This window comes from Symphalangus syndactylus, chromosome 7 (genome assembly GCF_028878055.3).
Source record: "Symphalangus syndactylus isolate Jambi chromosome 7, NHGRI_mSymSyn1-v2.1_pri, whole genome shotgun sequence".
NCBI lineage: Eukaryota > Metazoa > Chordata > Mammalia > Primates > Hylobatidae > Symphalangus > Symphalangus syndactylus.
Window position 1 is genome coordinate 16439279 of NC_072429.2, and position 20901 is coordinate 16460179.

Below are 20901 nucleotides of genomic sequence, written 5' to 3' on the forward strand. Positions count from 1 at the left end.
GTTCTCATAGGCAGGCCAGGGACTCAACAGTGTCTGCCTCCAGAGAGCTGCAGCAGAAAGGGAACTGACACAGGGGTGTGTGCGTTGAAAGGGCACTGGCTTGGAAATTGGAACAGCTAGCTTGTGGTGCTGGTGTGAGTTGTGGGAAGAGGGGTGGCCTTTACCACTAACTACTATGTGGCTTCAAGCTACTCCCTTTTTTTTTTTTTGTAAGATGGAGTCTTGCTCTGTCTCCAGGCTGGAGTGCAGTGATGTGATCTCGGCTCACTGAAACCTCCACCTCCCGGGTTCAAGTGATTCTCCTGCCTCAGTCTCCCAAGTAGCTGGTACCACAGGCAAGCGCCACCATGCCCAGCTTTTTTATGTATTTTTAGTAGAGACGGGGTTTCACCATGTTGGCCAGGATGATCTCGATCTCTTGACTTCAAGATCCGCTAGTCCCTCTTTGTCTGGGCCTCTGCCATCTCCTCTGTAAAATGAAATTGGACTGATAATCTGAGATTCCTTCCAGTTGCCCCAAATCTCGAGGAAACACTAAGACTGTTGACTACAAAGGGTCTCGTTGGTCTCATCAGTGGGTACTAAGTGGGGCTGGAGTCTCAAGTTCTGGATGTTGGAGAGACTGGAATGGATGCTTGTTGCTAAGCCATGCTGGAGATACGGTTCTGTCGGCAAAGCCCTCCTGCCCCAGCTCCCCCAGCTCCATCCTGCGATTTGGGGATTTGCTAGTTCTGACGTGAAGGAACCCAGGGACTAAGAGTATCTTCAAGTGTCTTGGTCAAAGCTGGCCTCGAGGGCATGAGTGATTCAGGGAGTCTCTCTTTTATAAGGCTCCGCATCACCGAGTGGGAGTCCGGGAGGGGAAGATGGAAGCAGAAGGCAGGCCACAGAACAGCCCACTAGAGGTTGTGATAAGGAATCTCCAAGGAGCAGCTGATTCCTGTGGGTCTCGATGATGGTCTGAAGATTCTTAGGAACAAGACAGCACTGTCAGGTCATGCAAAAGCCAGGGGACCTCAGCCCCACGAATAGTAAGACAAGAAAATACACAGCTATCGTATCCAGATCCTAAGGCTCCTGATTTTTGGAGAGAAAGCCAGGTGTGAGCTGACAAGTCTTTAAGGCGGAGCTCTGAGCTGGACTTGGAAGGCTCGGCCAGACACAGATCAGCAAGGAGGAGAGAGGGCTTCCTGGGCAGGAGGAAGGTCTGGCCCGGGGAGTAAGATGGCAAATTCTGGGAGGAAGTGAAGAGCAGAGGGTCCCTGCAGAGGTGACAAAGAGGAGGCCGGCCAAAGTTGGCCCTGGTGCCCCAAGTTTCTATAGAGCAGGGGACATCAAGGGTCGGGGGAAGGTTGAGACTGAGAGATGGTTTTGTCTCTTCATCTGTCTCTTTATCTTGCAGGATTCTCAGTAAGTTAAGTCAAGAAATCAACAAGAACGAGGAGAGGAGGAGCATCTTCACACGCAAGTGAGTGGGGCTGGTGTAAGGACACGCAAGATTTTTCAGTCCCAAGTGGAACCTTAAAAGCGAGGCACAGAACTGGTTTTGCCCTACTTTTTGACGTGCATTGGTCCCCTGAATCCCAGGGGTCTGGAAGATGGTGTCCAAGGAGGGGAAGGGGTTCCCTCCCCTGCCCTGCGTCCTGTCCCTGGGTCTGGGACATCAGGGGAACTTCCTCTACAGCATCAGACAGTCATGAGCTTCCAGTCATGCCACTGTTGTGGCTTGGTGATTTCCAGAATTTTCAGGGTATCCTAGCCCCAGTTGCTGAGCAGCAAGGACACAAACCTCTCTTGAGCAGTGAGACATGCCCTCCACTGGGGGCTCCCTCTCGCTGGACCAGGTTGAGGAAAGAGGGAGATCCCTTTAAATCAATAAGACCATTAATGCAGTGCTATTTGCCTTTGCAGACCCCAAGTCCCACGGTTTCCTGAAGAGACAGGTAAAGCTCTCAGGGCTCAGAGGTGATTGCTTTAGGGGGTGATAGGTATTTCAGTTTTCTGGCCTTTCTGGTTCCCAGGGGTCCTTGAGTTCATTCAGGTGACCTTACTGACTTGTCTGTCAGCCAGTTCTTACCCAGAAAAGGGTTTGGGTCTAGACGGAGGGGAGGAGATGTTGCTCTGCAGGCCACCTGGCTTATGGCCCCTGTTCTGCTGGGACCATCTTCAGAGACACACTGAGGAGCTCTGGGAGCTCTGTAGAGGAGAACACAGGGACCCCGCCTCTGAATGAGCACCTGAGCTCAGCCAGTCCCCCTGCATCTGAGTCTTTAAAGCAGCTTTTCTTTTTTCTTTTCTTTTTTTTTTTTTGAGACAGAGTCTCGCTCTGTCACCCAGGCTGGAATGCAGTGGCACGATCTCGGCTCACTGCAAGCTCTGCCTCCCGGGTTCACGCCATTCTCCTGCCTCAGCCTCCTGAGTAGCTGGGACTATAGGTGCCCGCCACCATGCCCGGCTAATTTTTTGTATTTTTAGTAGAGCCGGAGTTTCACCCTGTTAGCCAGGATGGTCTCGATCTCCTGACCTCGTGATCCGCCTGCCTTGGCCTCCCACAGTGTTGGGATTACAGTAAAGCAGCTTTTCAACTGTTCAATTGCACATAGTGTTGCAATGCAGATTTCTGGGGCCCGGCCTGTCCTGCTGAGTGAGAAGCTGTAGGCGTAGGCCCCCAGGTATCTACAGGTCTTAAAGCACTTCCTAAGTCACTATTACACACGAGAAAGGTTGAGAACCATCGCCACCACCTGGTTCTCTGGTAGAATGAGCACCTTGGGCAGGGTCGCTGGAGCTGACAGTAAGTGGCTAAACCCGCAGGAGTGTGGGAGGTAGGTGGAGGCCGGGGAAGGGGCATTGGTGAGGGAAGGCATCAGATGGGGAAGCTGCTTTGACCTTCCTTCAAGTGGTGGCTTTCTTCAGTGCTGATGGTGGTGTCATCTCCTTCCACAGAAAGCCACGAAGAGGACAATGGGGGCTGGTCGTCCTTTGTGAGTATGGTGTGGGCTGTTCTTGCACCTTTACAGCAGTGTCCAGGGCAGCTTTGTGATAAGGAGCCAGGATGGAGCCAAGTGGAGCGGGGCTCTAACATGATGCCAGCACACCCACCCAGGGCCCAGAAAAGGTGCTCTGCATAGGGCCAGACAGGAAATAGTTTTGGCTTTGGGGGGTATGCAGTCTCTGTCTCAGCTACTCAACTCTGCTACTGGAGCACAAAAGCAGCCACAGACAATGAACAAACAAATAGGCTTGGCTTTGCTCCCATAAACCTTCATTTACAAACACAGAGGGTGGGCTGCACGTGGCCCTAGGCTGTACTTTGCTGACTGCACTTCACCCACTGTTACCACCCCCCACCCACCACCCCCATCTCCAAAAATGGACACTCCTAGAAATCTACTCTCAAGTAGCTTTTCTCATGGACTTAAGCCCCCATCGGTGGCACGGAGGAAAAAGAACTTCAGAACTGACTGTTAGCCCTGAAAAAACCTCAAAGACGGTGCGATCCAGTTGGTTTTTACATTGAAAGGTCACAGTTCCCCCTCTGAGAATCTGATGGATTGTACAACCCCTCCGCAGGAACCTGTACACACAGTCACCACCCATGAAGCAGCCTCAGGCTAAGAACTCTATTATGGACGGTAGCCCAATCTGTTCATTGTACAGATGAGGCAACTGAGTCCACAGGAGAGCAGAATGTGACGTGTGTAGAACACAAAGCTAGTTAGAGGCAGACCTAGGACCCAGGTAACCAGACCCTCAGTCACGTGGTCCTTCTGGTAAGAGGCCGCCTCTAGTGCCTTTAGAAGAGGCAGAAACAAAATGTCCCTTGTCCTATTGGGATTCTGGTAAAAGACAGCATTTAATTTGGAAAAAAAAAAAGTTTTAGCTAAGTTTATGCTTTCTACCTGAAAATGAAGGAATTTGACAGATTTCTTTGGTACAAAGGGAAAATAGCCCAGAGTTTCCCTGAAATGTTTCTGTTTACTCACAGAGGCAGAATCCTTGCCATGCAAACTCTCTTGTGCTGTGCCTGAGGCTAGTCTTCCATCCTCTCTGTAAACTGAGGGCTTCCATTCACTAGTGGCTATAGAGCTAGGCAGCTCCATTATGTGCCCAGCTCTTTGCAAGGGCATACAGGGAAATGAGTGGAGATAAAGGACCCAGTCATAAGCATTTCACAGTATGGATACCCCATTTTAAAAAGGTAAACTGAGGCACAATGCAATTTTTTTTTTTTTTTTTTTTTTTTTTTTTTTTTTTTAAGGAGTTTATTTGAGCAGTGATTCATGAATCAGGCAGCACCAAATCAGAAGGAGGCTTTGCTGAAGAAGGATAAGGGATAAGCATTTATAAAGTGAATGTAAATGTAATACAAAGAAAATATTTGAGCTGGGTGTGGTGGCTTACACTTGTAATTCCAACACTTTGGGAGGCCGAGGTGGGCAGATCACAAGGTCAAGAGCTCGAGACCATCCTGGCCAACATGGTGAAACCCCGTCTCTACTAAAAAATACAAAAATCAGCTGGGCGTGGTGGTGCATGCTTGTAATCCCAGCTACTTGGGAGGCTGAAGCAGGAGAATCGCTTGAACCCGGGAGGCGGAGGTTGCAGTGAGCCGAGATTGCACCACTGCACTACTCCAGCCTGGCGACAGAGCGAGACTCCATCTCAAAAAAAAAAAAAAAAAAAAAGAAAGAAAAAGAAAATATTTGATAGGTTACAGTTATAACCGATCTCATTTAGTCTATCTTGCTGGAAAGCTCGTAGTTATATAATTCTAAGTTTGCTGGCTACTTCTGATTGGTTGAGCTTAAGTTCTGTTTTTCTTTAATACAGGCATTTACAAGAAATAGCCCAAGTTAACTTTTGCTTATGCTGCAAATCAAGTAAGGTTTAGGTCACTGATGAGACCCAACTGGTTTTGTCTGCTCAGGGATTCTGCAGGCCTGGTCTCCATTTTAATTTACTTTAACACACATATGGCAGAATATAATTAGCAACAACACCATGCATACAAATTTAGGAGCCAAATGATTGGGAGAAAATAATTGTTCCAGAAGCAGAGAGGAAAATTCTGTCGTTTGAGAAAGGTTGATGGCATAAAGAGCTGGTGTAAAGTCAGGAACGCCGAGGCTAGGGCAGGCAGGGTGAGGGAGGGGTCAGCAGTGGCTGGAGGGAGGCCACGTGCCTGCGGACCTCCATGCTGAGGCTCCTGATCTGAAGCAGCATTCCTCTGGGGTTCTGCCCACCTGCTCCTAAGTTATAAGAACACTGACAGGGCAGGACAAAGTCTTTTTTTGGGGTTGGGAAGGCGCCCAGTGCTCACTTTGCCCCTTATTGTTGATGTTTTGAATATTCCTCAAGTCAAAAACAAACACAGGAATCTTTCAACAGAACAACGTGAAGACAGTCTGCCAGAGGCCACCCAAAGCTGTCAGGATTTCTAGGACATTGGAACATTTCTTTCCTCAAAAAGTGGCCACTTGCCATTGCTTTTTCCCACACTGCCCTTGAGTGTTGAGGTCTGGGCTCATCGACTCACCCCTGGACTTTGGCGTGATGGTGATGAGCGCTCATCACTGCTGCTGATGGTGCCGCCTTTGCTTGGGAAGTCATTCCGATGCTCGTTCACCTTCATGGACTGCTTCAAAGGCAAGCACCCAGCACCTCAGGCTTACTTTCTCTGAGACTCAGGAAGAAGCAAAAATAAAATACAATAAAAAATCTAAAATTTAGAGATTCTTTCCAAGACAGCAGCTTCAAACTCAGTGTCAGATTTCATGAATAATGGATGTGTTGATACACTCAACTCTCAGCAAAAAGAATAGCACAGCCTCTGACCGTCCCCTCCTAGACACAACCTAATCTGCCTTCCACTTAACAGGCTTTGTTTATCTGTTTTTCCTATTAGCTGGGCCTTCAATGCTGCACTAGGTTATAATGAGAGGACATTTTTTGAGCACAGGCACACTTGAACAGAAATGGCAATTAACTAGTATCATCACAAATGCTCTGGGCCTTTAGTCTTTCTCTTGGTGATGCCTGGAGCAAAAATTGTGTTTACTCAAGACAGAGCCTATTCCGGTACCCTTCCAGCATCCTTCTCCTTTCTTCTCTCTCTGTTGTGCAAAAAGGTGTTGTGTAAAAAGGTGGTCCGAAGACCTTCACCAAGGTCTCAAGTCCATGACTTGCTGCCCCTGTGATACGGTGCTCCCTGACCTCAGATTCTTCATTGGTAAAATGGGAGAAACCATCTTCAGGCTGCCTGGCCCCGGGTTATACTGTTGTGAGGCTTGGCAGGGAGAGAGTAGGCACAGGCACATCGAGGGCCACAGAGCCTCTACAAACTGCACTGTCCCTATCACTGTGTGGGCAGGAAGAAGATGACTATGAAAGTCCCAATGATGACCAGGATGGGGAGGACGATGGAGACTATGAGTCCCCCAATGAGGAGGAAGAGGCACCCGTGGAAGATGATGCGGATTATGAGCCGCCACCCTCCAATGACGAGGAAGCTCTGCAGAACTCCATCCTGCCTGCCAAGCCTTTCCCCAGCTCCAACTCCATGTACATCGGTAAGGGCCCATTTCCGGATTTTCTGGCCCCAGCAGCCCAAAGCCAAGCTCCCCACTGCTGCATGGAAGGCCGATGTCCCAGCTTGCCCATGTAGCAGAAAGCTCTGGGTCTCGATACCTGCTCGGCTTCTTAACAGCTCTGTGGCTTTGTACAAGTAACTCTACCTCTCTGGGCGTCAATTTCCTCATCTATGAAATAGGATAATAAATGTATGGACCACATAGGTTTGCTGTGAGGACTACTAAGACTGCAACCAATTCTTGCCTATGGTGGCTGATATCAGCATTGAACTACCACCTAAGGCTATTTGGCAGTTTCAACTCATTCTGCAGTTTACTCAGGTATTCCAAGAGTACTTTCCTGTTCCTCCCCATCTTTTGACCAAATTATAGTTACATGGCATTATTATGCTAGAATAAACATGAAGATATTGAGTAGGGTTTGACTATAACTTTAAAAAATATTAGACAGTGTTTACGATTTTTATTGTCTATCTGTCCTTTTAGCCCACTTCTCTCTCCATTCATTCAACAAACATTGTTGATCTGCTGGGAGCCCAGGCCCCATTCTCAGTGCTTAGAAATGATCAGGAAAGGAGACACAGCCCCTGCCTCCTGGGGCTTACATTCTAGTAGTGGTGTTGACAGAAAAAAAACAAATATATTCTTGCATAATATACTTTCAGGGAGAAAGCTGAAAATTGAAGGTCAGTACCACAAAAAACGAATTCCATTTAATCCTTTATGCGGTATAACCCATTTCCATTCTAAAGCCCTTTCACAAAATGTTGTCTCAATGTCTCATGGTGGTTTTTAAACATCTGTGTAATAAGGACAACCATGATCAAGTCTGTTTCATATACAGGGAAGTGGAGGTCTGGGTAAGCAATGGGTAAGTCAGTTGTTGAGTGCCTTGTGTGTGCCAGTCATTGAGATACAGAGTGAATAAGAGCCCTCGCCAAGGGACTGACAGTCCAGCGCGTGACACAACCTCCAACAAATGAGCCATGAGGTTATTTAGTGAAACCGTGATACAGAGGCAGGAAGACAAGCACAGATGAGGCTGGAGCGTTTGCCTGAGGGTGTATCTTTAAGCTGTGATATTAAACCAAGATTAAAGAATAAATACCAGTTGGTCAAGTGGAAATAGATGTGGTAAGGGAAGAACATTTGAAGCAGTAGAAACGGCTGTGCAAAGGCCCTGAGGCTCAAAGGAGCATGGCCTATAAGAGAAGCTGAGGGATGGCCGGTGCGGGTGGAGTAGGGTGGAATTAGATCAGGCTGGGCCTTGCTCCTACCCTCTTCCCTGTGGAAGAGCCGCACCTCCCCAAGGCTGGGACTAGAGTCAGGCAAGAGAGGCACCCAGGGTACAAAGTGTAAGGAGGCCCTACCCACTCACCCCTCTTGCTTGATGGTCTTGTCCTGGCCTTTCCCTGTCAAAGGGGTAGGAAATTGCCAGCCTGTCAACCTGGCCTAGGGACACTTCCCTGGAGATCTGGATAATGTGAGTTTCTGCCCAGATAATGTGAGTTTCTGTTCAAGGCAAATCTAGCTTCCACTTAAGAGTCTGTGGTCTGGTAACAGAAGTTGGTGACCAGTTCCTCCCTTTATGGGAAAAGATGAGCAAAAGGAGGAAGTGTCAGGGAGGAGACAGCCCAGGACATTGGAGAGGGGAAGGAAGGGCAGACAGAACAGGATCCCTATGGCAGTGAGAGCTAACTTCACCCTGCACAGGCAGCTGGGTGTGCCTGTGAGATTTTTGGCATGTGTGTGTGTCTGTGTGCACTCATGTCTCTGTGTATGCAGGTGTGTGCATATATATGCACGTGTGTGCATGCATGTGTGCACATGTGTATATTTGTGTGTCTGCATACAGAGGTATGCATATATTTACTTCTTACAAAATTGTCTGAAAATCCTCCCTTCCGGTTCTAGCTGAGCTAATTACAAAGTGGCCTTTCTTGATTGGCAAAATCTCTGATAAATACCTATTCCAGTGAAATGCAAAGAAAGCTGAGCCTCTGTATAAGGAGAGTGACACAAACTAGGACAGAAAAAATGGGCAGGGAGGGGTGGGTGAGATCCAGGCTGGGTCTACCTGTGACTGGGGCTCCTGCGGGCACTGGCGTGGGCCTGGGGGTCAAGGATCATGCACCCCCGGGGCCCCGAGCTGCATATCTGTTCCTGGAGACCCCTGAGCTTGGCCGACACTCCGCTTTCACCTTAATAACCTTGTGTTTCCACAGACCGGCCCCCCTCTGGGAAAACCCCCCAGCAGCCTCCTGTGCCCCCCCAGAGACCGATGGCCGCCCTCCCGCCCCCGCCAGCCGGCCGGAATCACTCGGTAGGCCTCCTCCCGTTCTTTTACAGTACTTGGTGTCCACTGCAGTTATTTCCTGCGCCAGAGAGAAAAATAAAACTATAAACATCTATCTCATTCTAATTTTGTAAGAAAAGATTATAATCTTTTCCCTCGGCTGGGGAAATGCATACCCAAGCATTCACACGTGCTTCTTTTTTGGGTTAAAATACTGGTGGTTTTTATTTACTTCCCACTATTTGAGAGAAGTGAAAACTTCCAGAGAAAAACCCAAAGAGAACCGAATTAAGTCCGTGGCACCTATTGGTGTTGCCTGGGTACCGAGCCTTCCTCTCTCCTGCAAAAAGACTTGCGCCACCTTCTGGCCAACACCTGAAATTCCAAGGACAGGTGCCTTCAGACCGGAGGAGACAGAGGTAGCAAACCCCGTTTTCTCCTTCTTCAAGCATACAGCCGGGCTCTTGTGAATCTGATAAGTTCCCAGAGTGACCCTGAGAAGCTCAGACTAAGGAATTGATAGTTATGAATGTGTTCTCTTCACAAGTTTATCTACAGATGTATATTGCTTTTGAGATTTGAAGACCATCTTTTGAGATGCAGGATTCACTTATTTAATCAGCAAATATTGACTGAGCAGCTACTATGTGCCAAGCAGTGTTCTAGGCGTTGGGGATAAAGTGTGAACGAGATAAATAAGGTCCCTGCTTTCATAAAACTCAACTAGGGCTAGGGGGAGACAGGTCATCAGACGGTAGACAGATGTCTGAAAGAGATCATTTGAGTAGTTATGTGTGGTTCGGGGGACAGAAGACCAGGTAACATGACGGTATGGGGGGGAAGTGACAAGGACCTGGGACAGAATGAGCCAGTTGTGAAAAGAGCCAGGAGAAGAACGCTCTAGGGAGGGGGAAACAAGTGTAGGGATGCCAAAGAGGGCATGACCTTGAGATTTTCCAAGAACTGCAAGAAGATTCTATGGTGGGGACCCCATGAGTACTGAGAAGGGATCACAGCAAAGAGTTGAGAGGGCAGACATGGGCCAGCTCAGGCAGGGTCTTGCAGGACATTAACGAGTTTTAATTTTGTTTCTAATGTGATAGGAGCCACTGGAAGTCTTAGCAGGAAAGTGACATGCTCACTCTGCTGCCTGCAGAAAAGAGCTTGCGTGGCAGAGTCTAGAACAGGGAGCTCAGATAGGAGGCTACTGCAGTAGTTCAGGGAAGAAATGGACATGGATGTTTGTAGGCAGAACACGAAGATGAGGAAAAGCGAGCAGATCCAGACAGGTTTTGTGAGTGCCGGCTCTTGCTGATGTATTGGAAGTGCTTCCTAACGTTTGGATCTTTATGCAGCCACTGCCCCCACCCCAGACCAACCACGAAGAACCCAGCAGAAGCAGAAACCAGAAAACGGCAAAGCGTGAGTACAAGGGATGCTCTCTCTTGCCCTGTTCTCACCAGGCACTCCCCTAGCCCCACCCAACTCCCAGCCGACTACTTTCTTCTTTTAATTGATGTCAGCCTTTTCCCCTTCCAGTCCCTGCTCCTTCAATAGACAGAAGCACGAAACCTCCCCTAGATCGTTCATTAGCTCCATTTGATAGAGAACCCTTCACACTAGGTGGGTATGATTCACATTTAATACATAGTAATAATGATAAGCTGTTATAAAGTGCTTCCTGCATGCGTTTCACATGTACCATCTCATTTAACTATGGCCACAATACTAGGAAGTGGAGACTAGTAGAATCATCCCCATTTTACAGATAAGGAAACTGAGATACAAAGAGGTACCTTCCCAAGATCACACAGCTACCAAGTGATGGGAGTAGAGACCTAAACCCAGATCAGCCTCATTAGAAAGCTCCTTCTTGCAGCTTCTGGGGACTGTGCTGCTTCTCTATGTGATGTGGATGATCTGTGTACACAAATCCCATTGGCCTTCAGCTAAGAGGCTTTCGGGTACAGAGAGAGGAACTGAACTGAGACAAGAGGGTTGGAGGAGCTGGTGTCTGCTGCCTTGCCTGCTGCTTAATAGCTCACGGACCACAGGGATGTTAGTTTTTCAGAGCTCAATCTCCTAATCTGTAAGGTGGATGTTCTGTACATAGAAAATGCTTTATAAACCCCTAAGGTGCTATTCAAATGTCAGGGATGTTTTTGTTTTAGGTATGCAATTGACCAAACATTGGGTATACCACAGTGCTTTTTCTTCACAATTTACACAGAATATTCTTGGATTGCAGTTACCTTCACGTGAAGCTATTTTGAATTCAATTCTTAGCTACCATTTATTGAGCAACTACTATGGGGCAAGTGCTCTACCTACCACAAATACACCTACAGTATCTCTAATCTTCATACCAACTCAGCAAAGGAGGTGTATTTTTGACCTCACTTCTCAGATGATAAAATTAAGGGTCAAAGAAGTTGAATAATTTGCCTAAATTCGAACACTCGTCTTTCTGACTTCTAAGTGGGGGCTGTTTTCCACCATATCATGCTGCAATTGGGGACCCTGGGTTTTAACTTGATGTGAACTACATGAGTCTGAGGAAGGAACTCTGCAACTGAACGGATAAGGAGCCCAGAATCCCAGCTGCCCCCACCCCTTTCTTGGCTATGCTCTGAGCAAGGCATTTAGCTTTCTGTGGCCTCAATCCCTTTTTGTCTGTCCGCAAAATGACTTTCAGTTCTTGGATTTGAGGCTGCTGCTCGCTGCTCTTTCCCCGAACTACATCACAGCTCTGCTGAGTCATGCAAAGCTGTGCTAGCTGTTTTGGCTTGGAATTGTCTGCTGTAGAGAGCTGTATAATTACATGGAAATGAAGATAGATTTGACTTCAGATTCCAACCCTGCTCACTACCATGAGCCAAGACATGAGAAAAGTGGAACACTGACATCAAATCCTTCGCAATCACCTCCTGACACAAAAGTTATTCTTTTAAAATATTCTTTTTTTCTATATTTAAAAGCATTTTTAAAAGACACACTTTTCTGACAATTTCTGTTTTACCCTTGAATTAGTCCCTTTTCTGTGATGTTTTGGAAGGATTACTGTCTTCTTAAAATGTTTACACTCCACATGAGACTTTTAACATGCTCAGAGAATATGCAAAAATTGGCAAATTTTGCCTGGCGCGGTGGCTCATGCCTGTAATCCCAGCACTTTGGGAGGCTGAGGTGGGCGGATCACAGTGTAGGAGATGGAGACCATCCTGGCTAACACGGTGAAACCCCGTCTCTACTAAAAATACAAAAAATTAACCAGGCGTGGTGGCGGGCACCTGTAGTCCCAGCTACTAGGGAGGCTGAGGCAGGAGAATGGCGTGAACCTGGGAGGCAGAGCTTGCAGTGAGCCGAGATCATGCCACTGCACTCCAGACTCTGTCTCAAAAAAAAAAAAAAAAAAATTGGCAAATTTTAAAATACTTATTCAGGCCAAAGAATATAAATCTAAGTTTCCTGGCTGCCCCTCTAAAGTAGAGGATCCACTCCAAACAAAGTTTTACAAACATCTTTTATACCATCAAAACTCTCCCCATTACCAGCAAGCTCCTTTTTTTTAAATTTATCTTTTATTTTTATTTTTTGAGTCAGGGTCTCACTCTGTCGCCTAGGCTGGAGTGCAGTGACACTATCATAGCTCATTACAGCCTCAGACTCCTGGGGTCAAGCAATCCTTCTTCTCCAGTCTCCCAAGGGGCTGAGGTTACAGGTGCATGCCCCCATGCCTGGCTAATTTTTAAATATTCTGTAGAGACTGGGGTTTCCCTGTGTTCACCAGGCTGATCTTGAACTCCTGGCCTCAAGTGATTCTCCCGTCTTGGCCTCCCAACAGGCATGAGCCACCGCACTCAGTTCTAGTAAGCTCTTCACAGGGAGGCAATATTCTTATCATGGGCCTGGCATGTACTTGGTCCTTAAAGAATAAATCATGTTGTGAAAATACAACTCCAGGCAGATAATATCACCATTCGTCATAGGGCGTTAACTGTGCCTGGGTATGGAAGGAAGGGAAAGAAAGGCGAGTTAATTAACAATTGTCAGCCCACGTGGACCATATAAAAGTCAAAATAAAAACGTAGAGGCAGATCTCTAAATTTGTTTTATTTAGGAAGACAATTGCAATTTGGGGCAGTTGGTCTTCAGGGTCTTCAGTATGTCTGAAGAACAAAAAGACGATTGGAGGTTTTATAAAAAAGAGAAGTGTTGGCTGGGCGCGGTGGCTCACGCTTGTAATCCCAGCACTTTGGGAGGCCGAGGCGGGCGGATCACGAGGTCAGGAGATCGAGACCACGGTGAAACCCCGTCTCTACTAAAAATACAAAAAAATTAGCCGGGCGTGGTGGCGGGCTCCTGTAGTCCCAGCTACTCGGAGAGGCTGAGGCAGGAGAATGGCGTGAACCCGGAAGGCGGAGCTTGCAGTGAGCCGAGATTGCGCCACTGCACTCCAGCCTGGGCGACAGAGCGAGACTCCATCTCAAAAAAAAAAAAAAAAGAGAAGTGTTACATGTTGCTCATTGAGAAAGTTCATCGGTTCTGTGGGGCTGGCAAGTTTTGATTGGTAAGCAACGGCAGAGGGCAAAATTAATCTTCGAGTTGCAGCAGATTATTTCAGCAACTACTAGATGAAACTGGTTTCAGGTTACAGCAGGCAGTTTCCGCAGCCAACCTCACATAGAATCACATTTCTGGAGCAATGTTATGTGTCTTGAGTGCTTTTCCCTCTGGCTTCTGGACTCTGTTTTCCTTGGAGGTGATAAAATTCCCGATTTGTATGATCAACTTTCACAATCAACTGCCTGATCCTGCATACAAATTGTCACCCGATTCTTATGACAAACTTACAGAGTTTTAATCTATAATCTTCATTTTAGAGATGATAACATTGGAACTCAAAAACCTTAAATAACTTGTTCATGATCATACAGGATTTGTGTCTAGACCTGGTTGAATTTTGTTAGTAATACTTTCATCACATTGAAGACAAAGGGCGTATTTATTCTGGGGGACTTTAGATAGAATACAAATTAAATTACTTTGAATAACTTTGTGATGCACAATTATCAAGTACACCTGGCATTTCTTCAGGGCACCTGAATATCATCCGTTCTAGAAGAAAAGCAAAACAAACAAACAAATACTAACAAAAAACAAGCAGACAAAAAAGATTTGCAGCATACCGGGAGAATCTCCTGAAATGCTCTCCCCAGGTGAAAGGTTTTTTCAGAAACTAAGTGGAGTGCTTCATTTAATATCAAGTGTTTCACAGAATTGGATAAAAATTACCCTCTCCGTGGCAAGTGAATTTATTTCAGATATAAAAATAAAACTTAGGCTACAGAAGAAATACTTTGGCCAATTAAAGAGGCATAAAATCGCAAGAAAACATTAATCCTTTTGATCATCAGTTATATAAAAGAAAATGTTGATTTTTTTTAAAAAAAGCACAGAATCCACAATACTACTTGTATGTACACGAAGCTGTGTGACCTTAAAATTAAATGGTCAAGCCATTTAGTTTCTCTGATCTTATAAAATTTGGTGGTCTCTAACGGACCCTTCCTAGTCTGAAGTTTCTGATTCTTTAATGCTTAAACCCCATCAACCCCCAAAAGGGTTCAGACTCATAGTTTCGTCAAACTGTGTTTTTAAACCTCATGCTTATGAAGTTCTGAACTCATGGCCCCTCTGCTCTCTGTCGTTTACAGGAAAGAAACCACCATTTTCTGACAAGGTAAGCTGCGAACTTGTTTTTTGGTTTTGTTTGTTTGTTTTGCATCTTGTCCTCATTCTTTGAAAAGTGCTTGGACACTCATACATTTTTCCTCCTGTCTTGCAGCCCTCGATTCCAGCGGGAAGGTAAGACTGTCGCATCTACATGAGGGTACATGGGACAGTCAGTAGAACTCTGCCTCAGCAAAGTTTGTTTCTCACTCATCCTTTTCCTGAACTCCACAGGCCTCTCGGGGAGCATTTACCCAAGATTCAAAAGCCTCCTTTACCACCGACCACGGAAAGACATGAAAGGAGCAGCCCCCTGCCAGGGAAGAAGCCACCTGTGCCAAAGTAACTGTCTGGTGTTGCTTGAGCTTGTCACTCAGAGTGGCCGGCAGACAGGCTGTCGTGTGCTGACTCTGCAGTGGGAACTGAGGCTCCTCGGTGCTCCCAGGCAGGGTGGGCCTGTTTTTTGCTGTGGCTTGAGGGATGTTCAGGCTTCACAGGTTGGCTATGAAGGATCAGGGTCTGTTAGAAAGAAATGGACTCTACTGAGAAATGAGTAGAGCGACATCTAATCAAGGGTATGGGGTGACTGCTGTTTTTAGAGATTCCAGTCAAATATTTCATTGAGTTTTCCAACCTCGTTATAGCAAAGGCTTCACAGTGCACAGGAACTGTACTCACCATTTTATTTTTCAGTACAGTAGCAGAGAGGAAATGGTTGGGGGAGGTTTTCAGGTCACCGCAAGCGTCTTCCTTACTGCTCAACCACATTTGATAATTGCAGAATACTGAGCTCTGCCTTAGTATTTTTAACTCTGCTATGAAGTAGTTTTCAGCCTATTTACCAAATGGCACACACGTACCTGGGGTTAAGGCCAACCTTGCTACTTGCAAGGAATACATCCAAGGCTTCCATCTCATTTGTGAATCAGAGGTCATAACTATCGCCCTTGCTTGGCTGTTGTGAGGATTAAATTAGGACCAGGGCTAAAGTGTGTCAAAAAACCTCCTCAGTAATGGAGTTTGATAACACTTTAGTGTAATATTTTTAAAAAATCAAAATAAATGCAACAAACTCACAAGGAACAAAATTCCAAAATTTTAAATAAACACAGAATGAGATGATGATGTGTGAAGCATCTGACACACAGGAGGTGTTCAACAAATTGTCCCGCTCTTCCCCTTTTCCCCAGAGAGGACATTATACAGCCTAGGCAGTGCAGATGCCTGTTGCAGTCCTAAGGCAGCTGTCCCCAAATCTGTTTGACTAGCTCATTCATCTGGGCAAAGTGTACCAAGCCCCCTTTGGAATAGTCCCAAAGCAGCAAGATTTTCTAATTGTCTTTTCTTTACACCAAGGTGGGCCCTGAGAGGGCTGTTCTAAAACGAGAGCAAGGGAGAATATTACCTAAAATGTTTTCATTTCTTGGGAAAAACAACAGCTCAGTAAAATTTAATAGCTACTAAAGAGTTAATTTGCTGACTAAACCATATATATATATATGTGTGTGTGTGTATATATATATATATATAGAGTGTGTGTATATATAGTGTGTGTGTATATATATATATATATATATATATATATACACATAATTATTTGCTGCATTAGTTACGCAGAACAAAGGTTTGCCTAGCTCAGCTTGCATTGATGACAGAACCACCCCTCTCCCCTGCTCCGTGGGGGTCTGTCACTTCCCATCTTCCCTGGGCTCAATGGGTTCGAGTTCTTATTATTCAATGAAGCAAAACTGTATTCTAAGGCTGGCTCTTTGAAACTCTTCATACTCAGTTCTTTTTCTTTGCCCTAATTCATTCCAGGCATGGATGGGGACCAGAGAGAAGAGAGAATGTAAGTACAAAATGTCAGTTTGTAAGTGCTTGATACAGGGAAAAGCAGCGTAGGCTCTGAGGAGGTTGGGACTCCATCCACCTAGGCCTTGGCCCAGCTCCTGGAGCAGGTCCTGCACCCAGGGGTCTCTTGAGGGCTGGTGCCTCTGTCTTTGGGCCTTGGTCATTGTCTGGAGCCCATCATGCTGTGTTGTTCAGCTCATGTCCCTCTAAGAGCTCCCAGAGTGGCTGGGTTAATTGCAGCCCCATTACCAGGGGCTGGTAATTACAGGGCACAAGGAGAAGAAGAGGATAAAGTAAGGGATGCCCAGAAGTTTGGGCCACGCCTAAATTTCCGAGGCTACTGTTTTCCTTTTCAATACTTCCACAACCTGAAAAAGAAGGGAAATAACATTTCTTGAATGCTTACCATATGCACATTGCCATGCTACTTGAATATGACCAGTTGTCCCTGTTTGAGCGGGATGCTGTCAGTTTTAGCACTGAAAAGTCCCGTGTCCCAAGAACTCTCTCCATCCCAGGAAAACCAGGATAGTTGGATATTACTTGCTTTACATATGAGTATAATGAACCTATAAGGAAACATCTTTTCTCTTTTACGGAGAGGAAAATGAGGCTCAGAAGGAATAAGATACTCTTTGCAAATTGCATGCTTATAAAGAGCCGGGATCTGAACTCAGATCTGCTGAGTTTCTCTATACCATAAGCCTTCTGAAGGCCATCAGACCCCTGCTCTCATTCAAGGGCTCAGCCCAAAAGCGCCTGCTATTTTTGCAGCTCTGTGCTAGATGCTGTTCTTGTTCCAATGAAGTGCTGAGATCTTATGGAGGCAGGCACACTCCCAACCCCACGTGCCAGACAGCATGCGATCATGGGATGCTCTGTGGGGCTGAGGGAAGAAAGTGTGCCATGTGGCTCAAGGAGCCAGCAGTGACTTCCTAGAGGAGGTGAGATTTATGCTGGTCATTGAATGATAGGGAGGACACAGAATACAGTCATTCTTCAAGAAAGCCCATGGGGATTCCCCTCAGGAGTGTCCTGAGCAGGTGGATACCAGTGCCCACGGAGGCTGTAGGGACAGTGAGAACAGTGGCTTGGCTGCAGAGATAGGGATAAGGCAGAGGTAAGGCTGGACAGTGAGGATAACATCACATTCCCGGTTCCCGGTCTCCGGAAGGATTGACACTTGCGCTCATGAGAATCTGGGAGTTGTATTTTCTGGAACCAGAGGGAATATACTTGCAAAAGTATTGAAGAGTGATTTTGTCGTGTGGGGTTTGTGAGCCCATGTGTGTTTATTTATGCAGCTCTTTGCTGGGACTCCCAGTTGGCCAGTTGGGATGAATAATTTTGACTGTGGCTTTTTTTGCCTTCTCTCAGTGTGTGGTAGGATTGATGATGGCAAACTTTTATTAAAGAGCACTTAACATAAGCCAGGCACAAGTAGTAGCTAATTTAATCCTTCTAACAACACTTTGAGAAAGATGCTATTTCATCATTACAGATCTGGCCTAACTAAACAAGTTCAAGCTGGCCCGTTTGGTCTACTAGTTGGTGGCAACATCATTTTTTTCTCTTTGAACCCCGTTTCTTATCTGAGTAGAAGAGAAAATAGCCCCTCCCTTGTCTAATTTCCCAAGGTTGCTCTGAAGATAAAAATGGTGAGGGTTGTAGATGAACCCTGTAAGCCACCGTATAGATATGCTCTTATTGCTCTTAAGAAGAGTGGCCATTGCAAAAGAGAGCCAAAAAGAAGACTGAGCTTTGGCCAGACATATTTGGGGTTGAATCCATCTCTGCAACTCCTGGCAAGCTAAGAATTCTTCCTCTGCATCATGCTTTTGTAAGATGAGGATGTTAAATTTTCGGAGGGTCACTAGGGGAACTGAATGAAATCTTGTGTATGAATCTTTTGGACACATTGTAGATACTGTCAATATTATTATATCTTTGGGCCCTTTTAGGCACCTCAGAATCTATTTCATGCTGAGTATATGAGGAGAGTCTCATACTGGAATGCCCTTAGATGATTGTTTGCATTAAGAAATCGTAAACCACTTAGCAAGTTCTATTATTCTCCACAGTATATTTATTATGAGGATGTATAACTGCCAGAGAAAGAAACAGATACTTATTTGATTTATTTGATTGAGAAATGCAGTTTTTATTTGAAGAATTGTATTTCGATGATAGCTTAGTATCTTTTTTTTCTTCCCCTTCCCAGGATGAAGATGATGGTATGTTCGGAAACACATTCTTACAGCTTATAACTCATTCTTTCATTTTCCTGCTCAGGCATTCAAGTGGAATTGTTTAGTACAGGAACCCCATAGAATCAATTATAAGTCTTAAATTAGTATTAAGTAGACTTATGTCAATTGGCATACCGCATAACTATAGTAAAATGGAATTACTTGGTTGGATTACCAAAGAAGACTAAATTCATGTGTAACAGTGCAGCTTACTTAATTGTATCATAAAACGTAAAATTGCATGCATGGTTTGATGGAAACATTTCTCACATTTATGTCTTCTAACACACGTGGGTAAAGAATCAGTAACTGCCAATGAATGAGATAGCATAAAATTTTGACTTTCATAAAACAAAACTTGTAAATCATTTCTGAAATTTATAAGGTTTCCAGCTGACAATTTTCTGCCAAGTTAACATTTCAAAAATGAATAACAAAATCAATGTGTATTTTAGAGTATTATCTAGATCTGCGCCCCTTTGTAAATGGATTCTATGGTGGTTAAGTCATCTAGAAACACCTTGAGAACAAGGTTCCATCCTGCTACTTCCTAGTTACATCTGATCTGCTGGATTTTTGTGTCCTCTTTATGCTAGCTGTTTCTAACTGGGGGGCGGTTATGGAATGTTTCTTAGTGACAGCTGGGGCCTGCCAATCTCATTCATTGTTTTCTATTTCTGCACAGTGCATCAAAGGCCTTTGCCCCAGCCAGCACTACTTCCTATGAGCTCCAACACTTTCCCTTCGAGATCTACTAAGCCAAGCCCCATGAACGCTCTCCCGTCCTCTCACATGCCTGGAGCATTCTCAGAAAGGTTTGTGGCTCTGTCATGAAATTCTAGCTTAATATAATGTTTAGGTCCATCCAGTACTGAAGTAATGCCAGGTGGATTGAGAAAGAAGGAAATGATCAGGTTAATAGTAGGGTCTGAACATTTTGGGTCTTAAGACATAAAACCAAGCTGAGCATTTAAAACGATATGTTAATCCACCAGTGTCCTCTGAGTCTCTGCTTGAGGTGAGAGGGGTGAGGAATTGACTTCCTCCTTGATCCCTTCAGATAGAATGGGCCTTTTGGTAGAAAACAAAGCATATTCTCACTTTATGAGTTCAAACAAACAACAATAATTAAGAAACCCAGTTAGTCTAAGTACTTGAAGTTCATCTGCATCTTGGTTGGGGAGACAGAAAATGCGCCTTGTGCTTGGCTGATGCTAAGAATTCATTGCAGTCTCTGTCCCCCTGTTTTCTCAGTAGCAGCTGTGTTTCTCAGGGCTGGTATGAGGCTGCCCAGGGGCAGAGGCATGAGCAGGAGAAAGGCCCAGTCATTATCCCCCAACAAGCCCACAGGCAGCCTGTGGTGTCCCCCAAGTCCTCCAGCCCTGTAGGCTCACCTTCTCCCTTAATATTCAAGGAGAGAAGCCAAGATCCTTCCCTAATATTGTAGAAAACTCAACCACCCACAAGGCTCATCCACCACCGCCAACTCCTAGCAGGATTCTCACAACGTTTCCTCTGCCCTGGGACCCTCTGGCCCTGAGTTTCTGCTGCTCTTCTCCCTCTTCCCGCTGGTGTCTGCTGCCCTGTACGCTGACTCTCTTGCCACTTTCCTCCACACTAGCCCCAACCCCATCCTTCTTTCGCATAAAATCCCACTCGCACAAGGTTGCTGTGCAGAGCAGACTTTCCCCAAAGGTTTGGACTGATGGGTGCAGGAGTTACTGCTCAGTGTGGAGGGAACAGACAGCATTTCAGGGCCCCTGGGCCCGCTTCCCCACCCCAGCCCTGCAAATGCTATCACCCTCTGCTGCAGAGCCCACCTAGCAAGCACTTCCCTTCTCACCTGGCTTACCCTCTCCTTGTAGACCCTAAGCCCTGGGGATTCACTGCTCACCAAAGACAAACCCGTTAATATAATTTCCTAGCAAAAGGGAAGTCCTCTGAGAAGAGGACTTCTGTATTTTCCCAACTCAAAGAGCTCAAGTTGCAGCCAATTTTTAAAGTAACTTTTAAGTGCCCTTTACACAGTTGAATGTTGTTGCTGTTTCGCTTTATAAAGCTTGTTAGACTTTGGCATGGTCCACAGTGGAATGTAGTTCCATTCCCTGTGTTCTGTGTTCTGTCCCTGTGCCAAGTCCCCATGGTTTTGGGGGCAGCAGGGGAAGTGTTACCAAATCAA

At 45.8% G+C, this 20901-nt stretch overlaps 1 protein-coding gene across 2 annotated transcripts in view; it reads left to right on the forward strand.

The window, feature by feature from the left end:
- Window positions 1-20901, forward strand: part of LCP2 (lymphocyte cytosolic protein 2) — a 50187-nt gene that overhangs the window by 20376 nt on the left and 8910 nt on the right. Inside the window, exons 4-16 of one of the 2 annotated variants that reach the window (XM_055285278.2) lie at window positions 1403-1468; window positions 1912-1943; window positions 2947-2984; window positions 6374-6572; window positions 8819-8916; window positions 10245-10311; window positions 10429-10512; window positions 14607-14632; window positions 14738-14757; window positions 14857-14964; window positions 16441-16471; window positions 18695-18707; window positions 19408-19537. In XM_055285278.2, the coding sequence (XP_055141253.1) occupies window positions 1403-1468; window positions 1912-1943; window positions 2947-2984; window positions 6374-6572; window positions 8819-8916; window positions 10245-10311; window positions 10429-10512; window positions 14607-14632; window positions 14738-14757; window positions 14857-14964; window positions 16441-16471; window positions 18695-18707; window positions 19408-19537 (912 nt within the window). Of the gene's footprint in view, window positions 1-1402; window positions 1469-1911; window positions 1944-2946; window positions 2985-6373; window positions 6573-8818; window positions 8917-10244; window positions 10312-10428; window positions 10513-14606; window positions 14633-14737; window positions 14758-14856; window positions 14965-16440; window positions 16485-18694; window positions 18708-19407; window positions 19538-20901 lie in introns of both variants that reach the window. The other variant, XM_063642631.1, reaches the window with a different exon arrangement.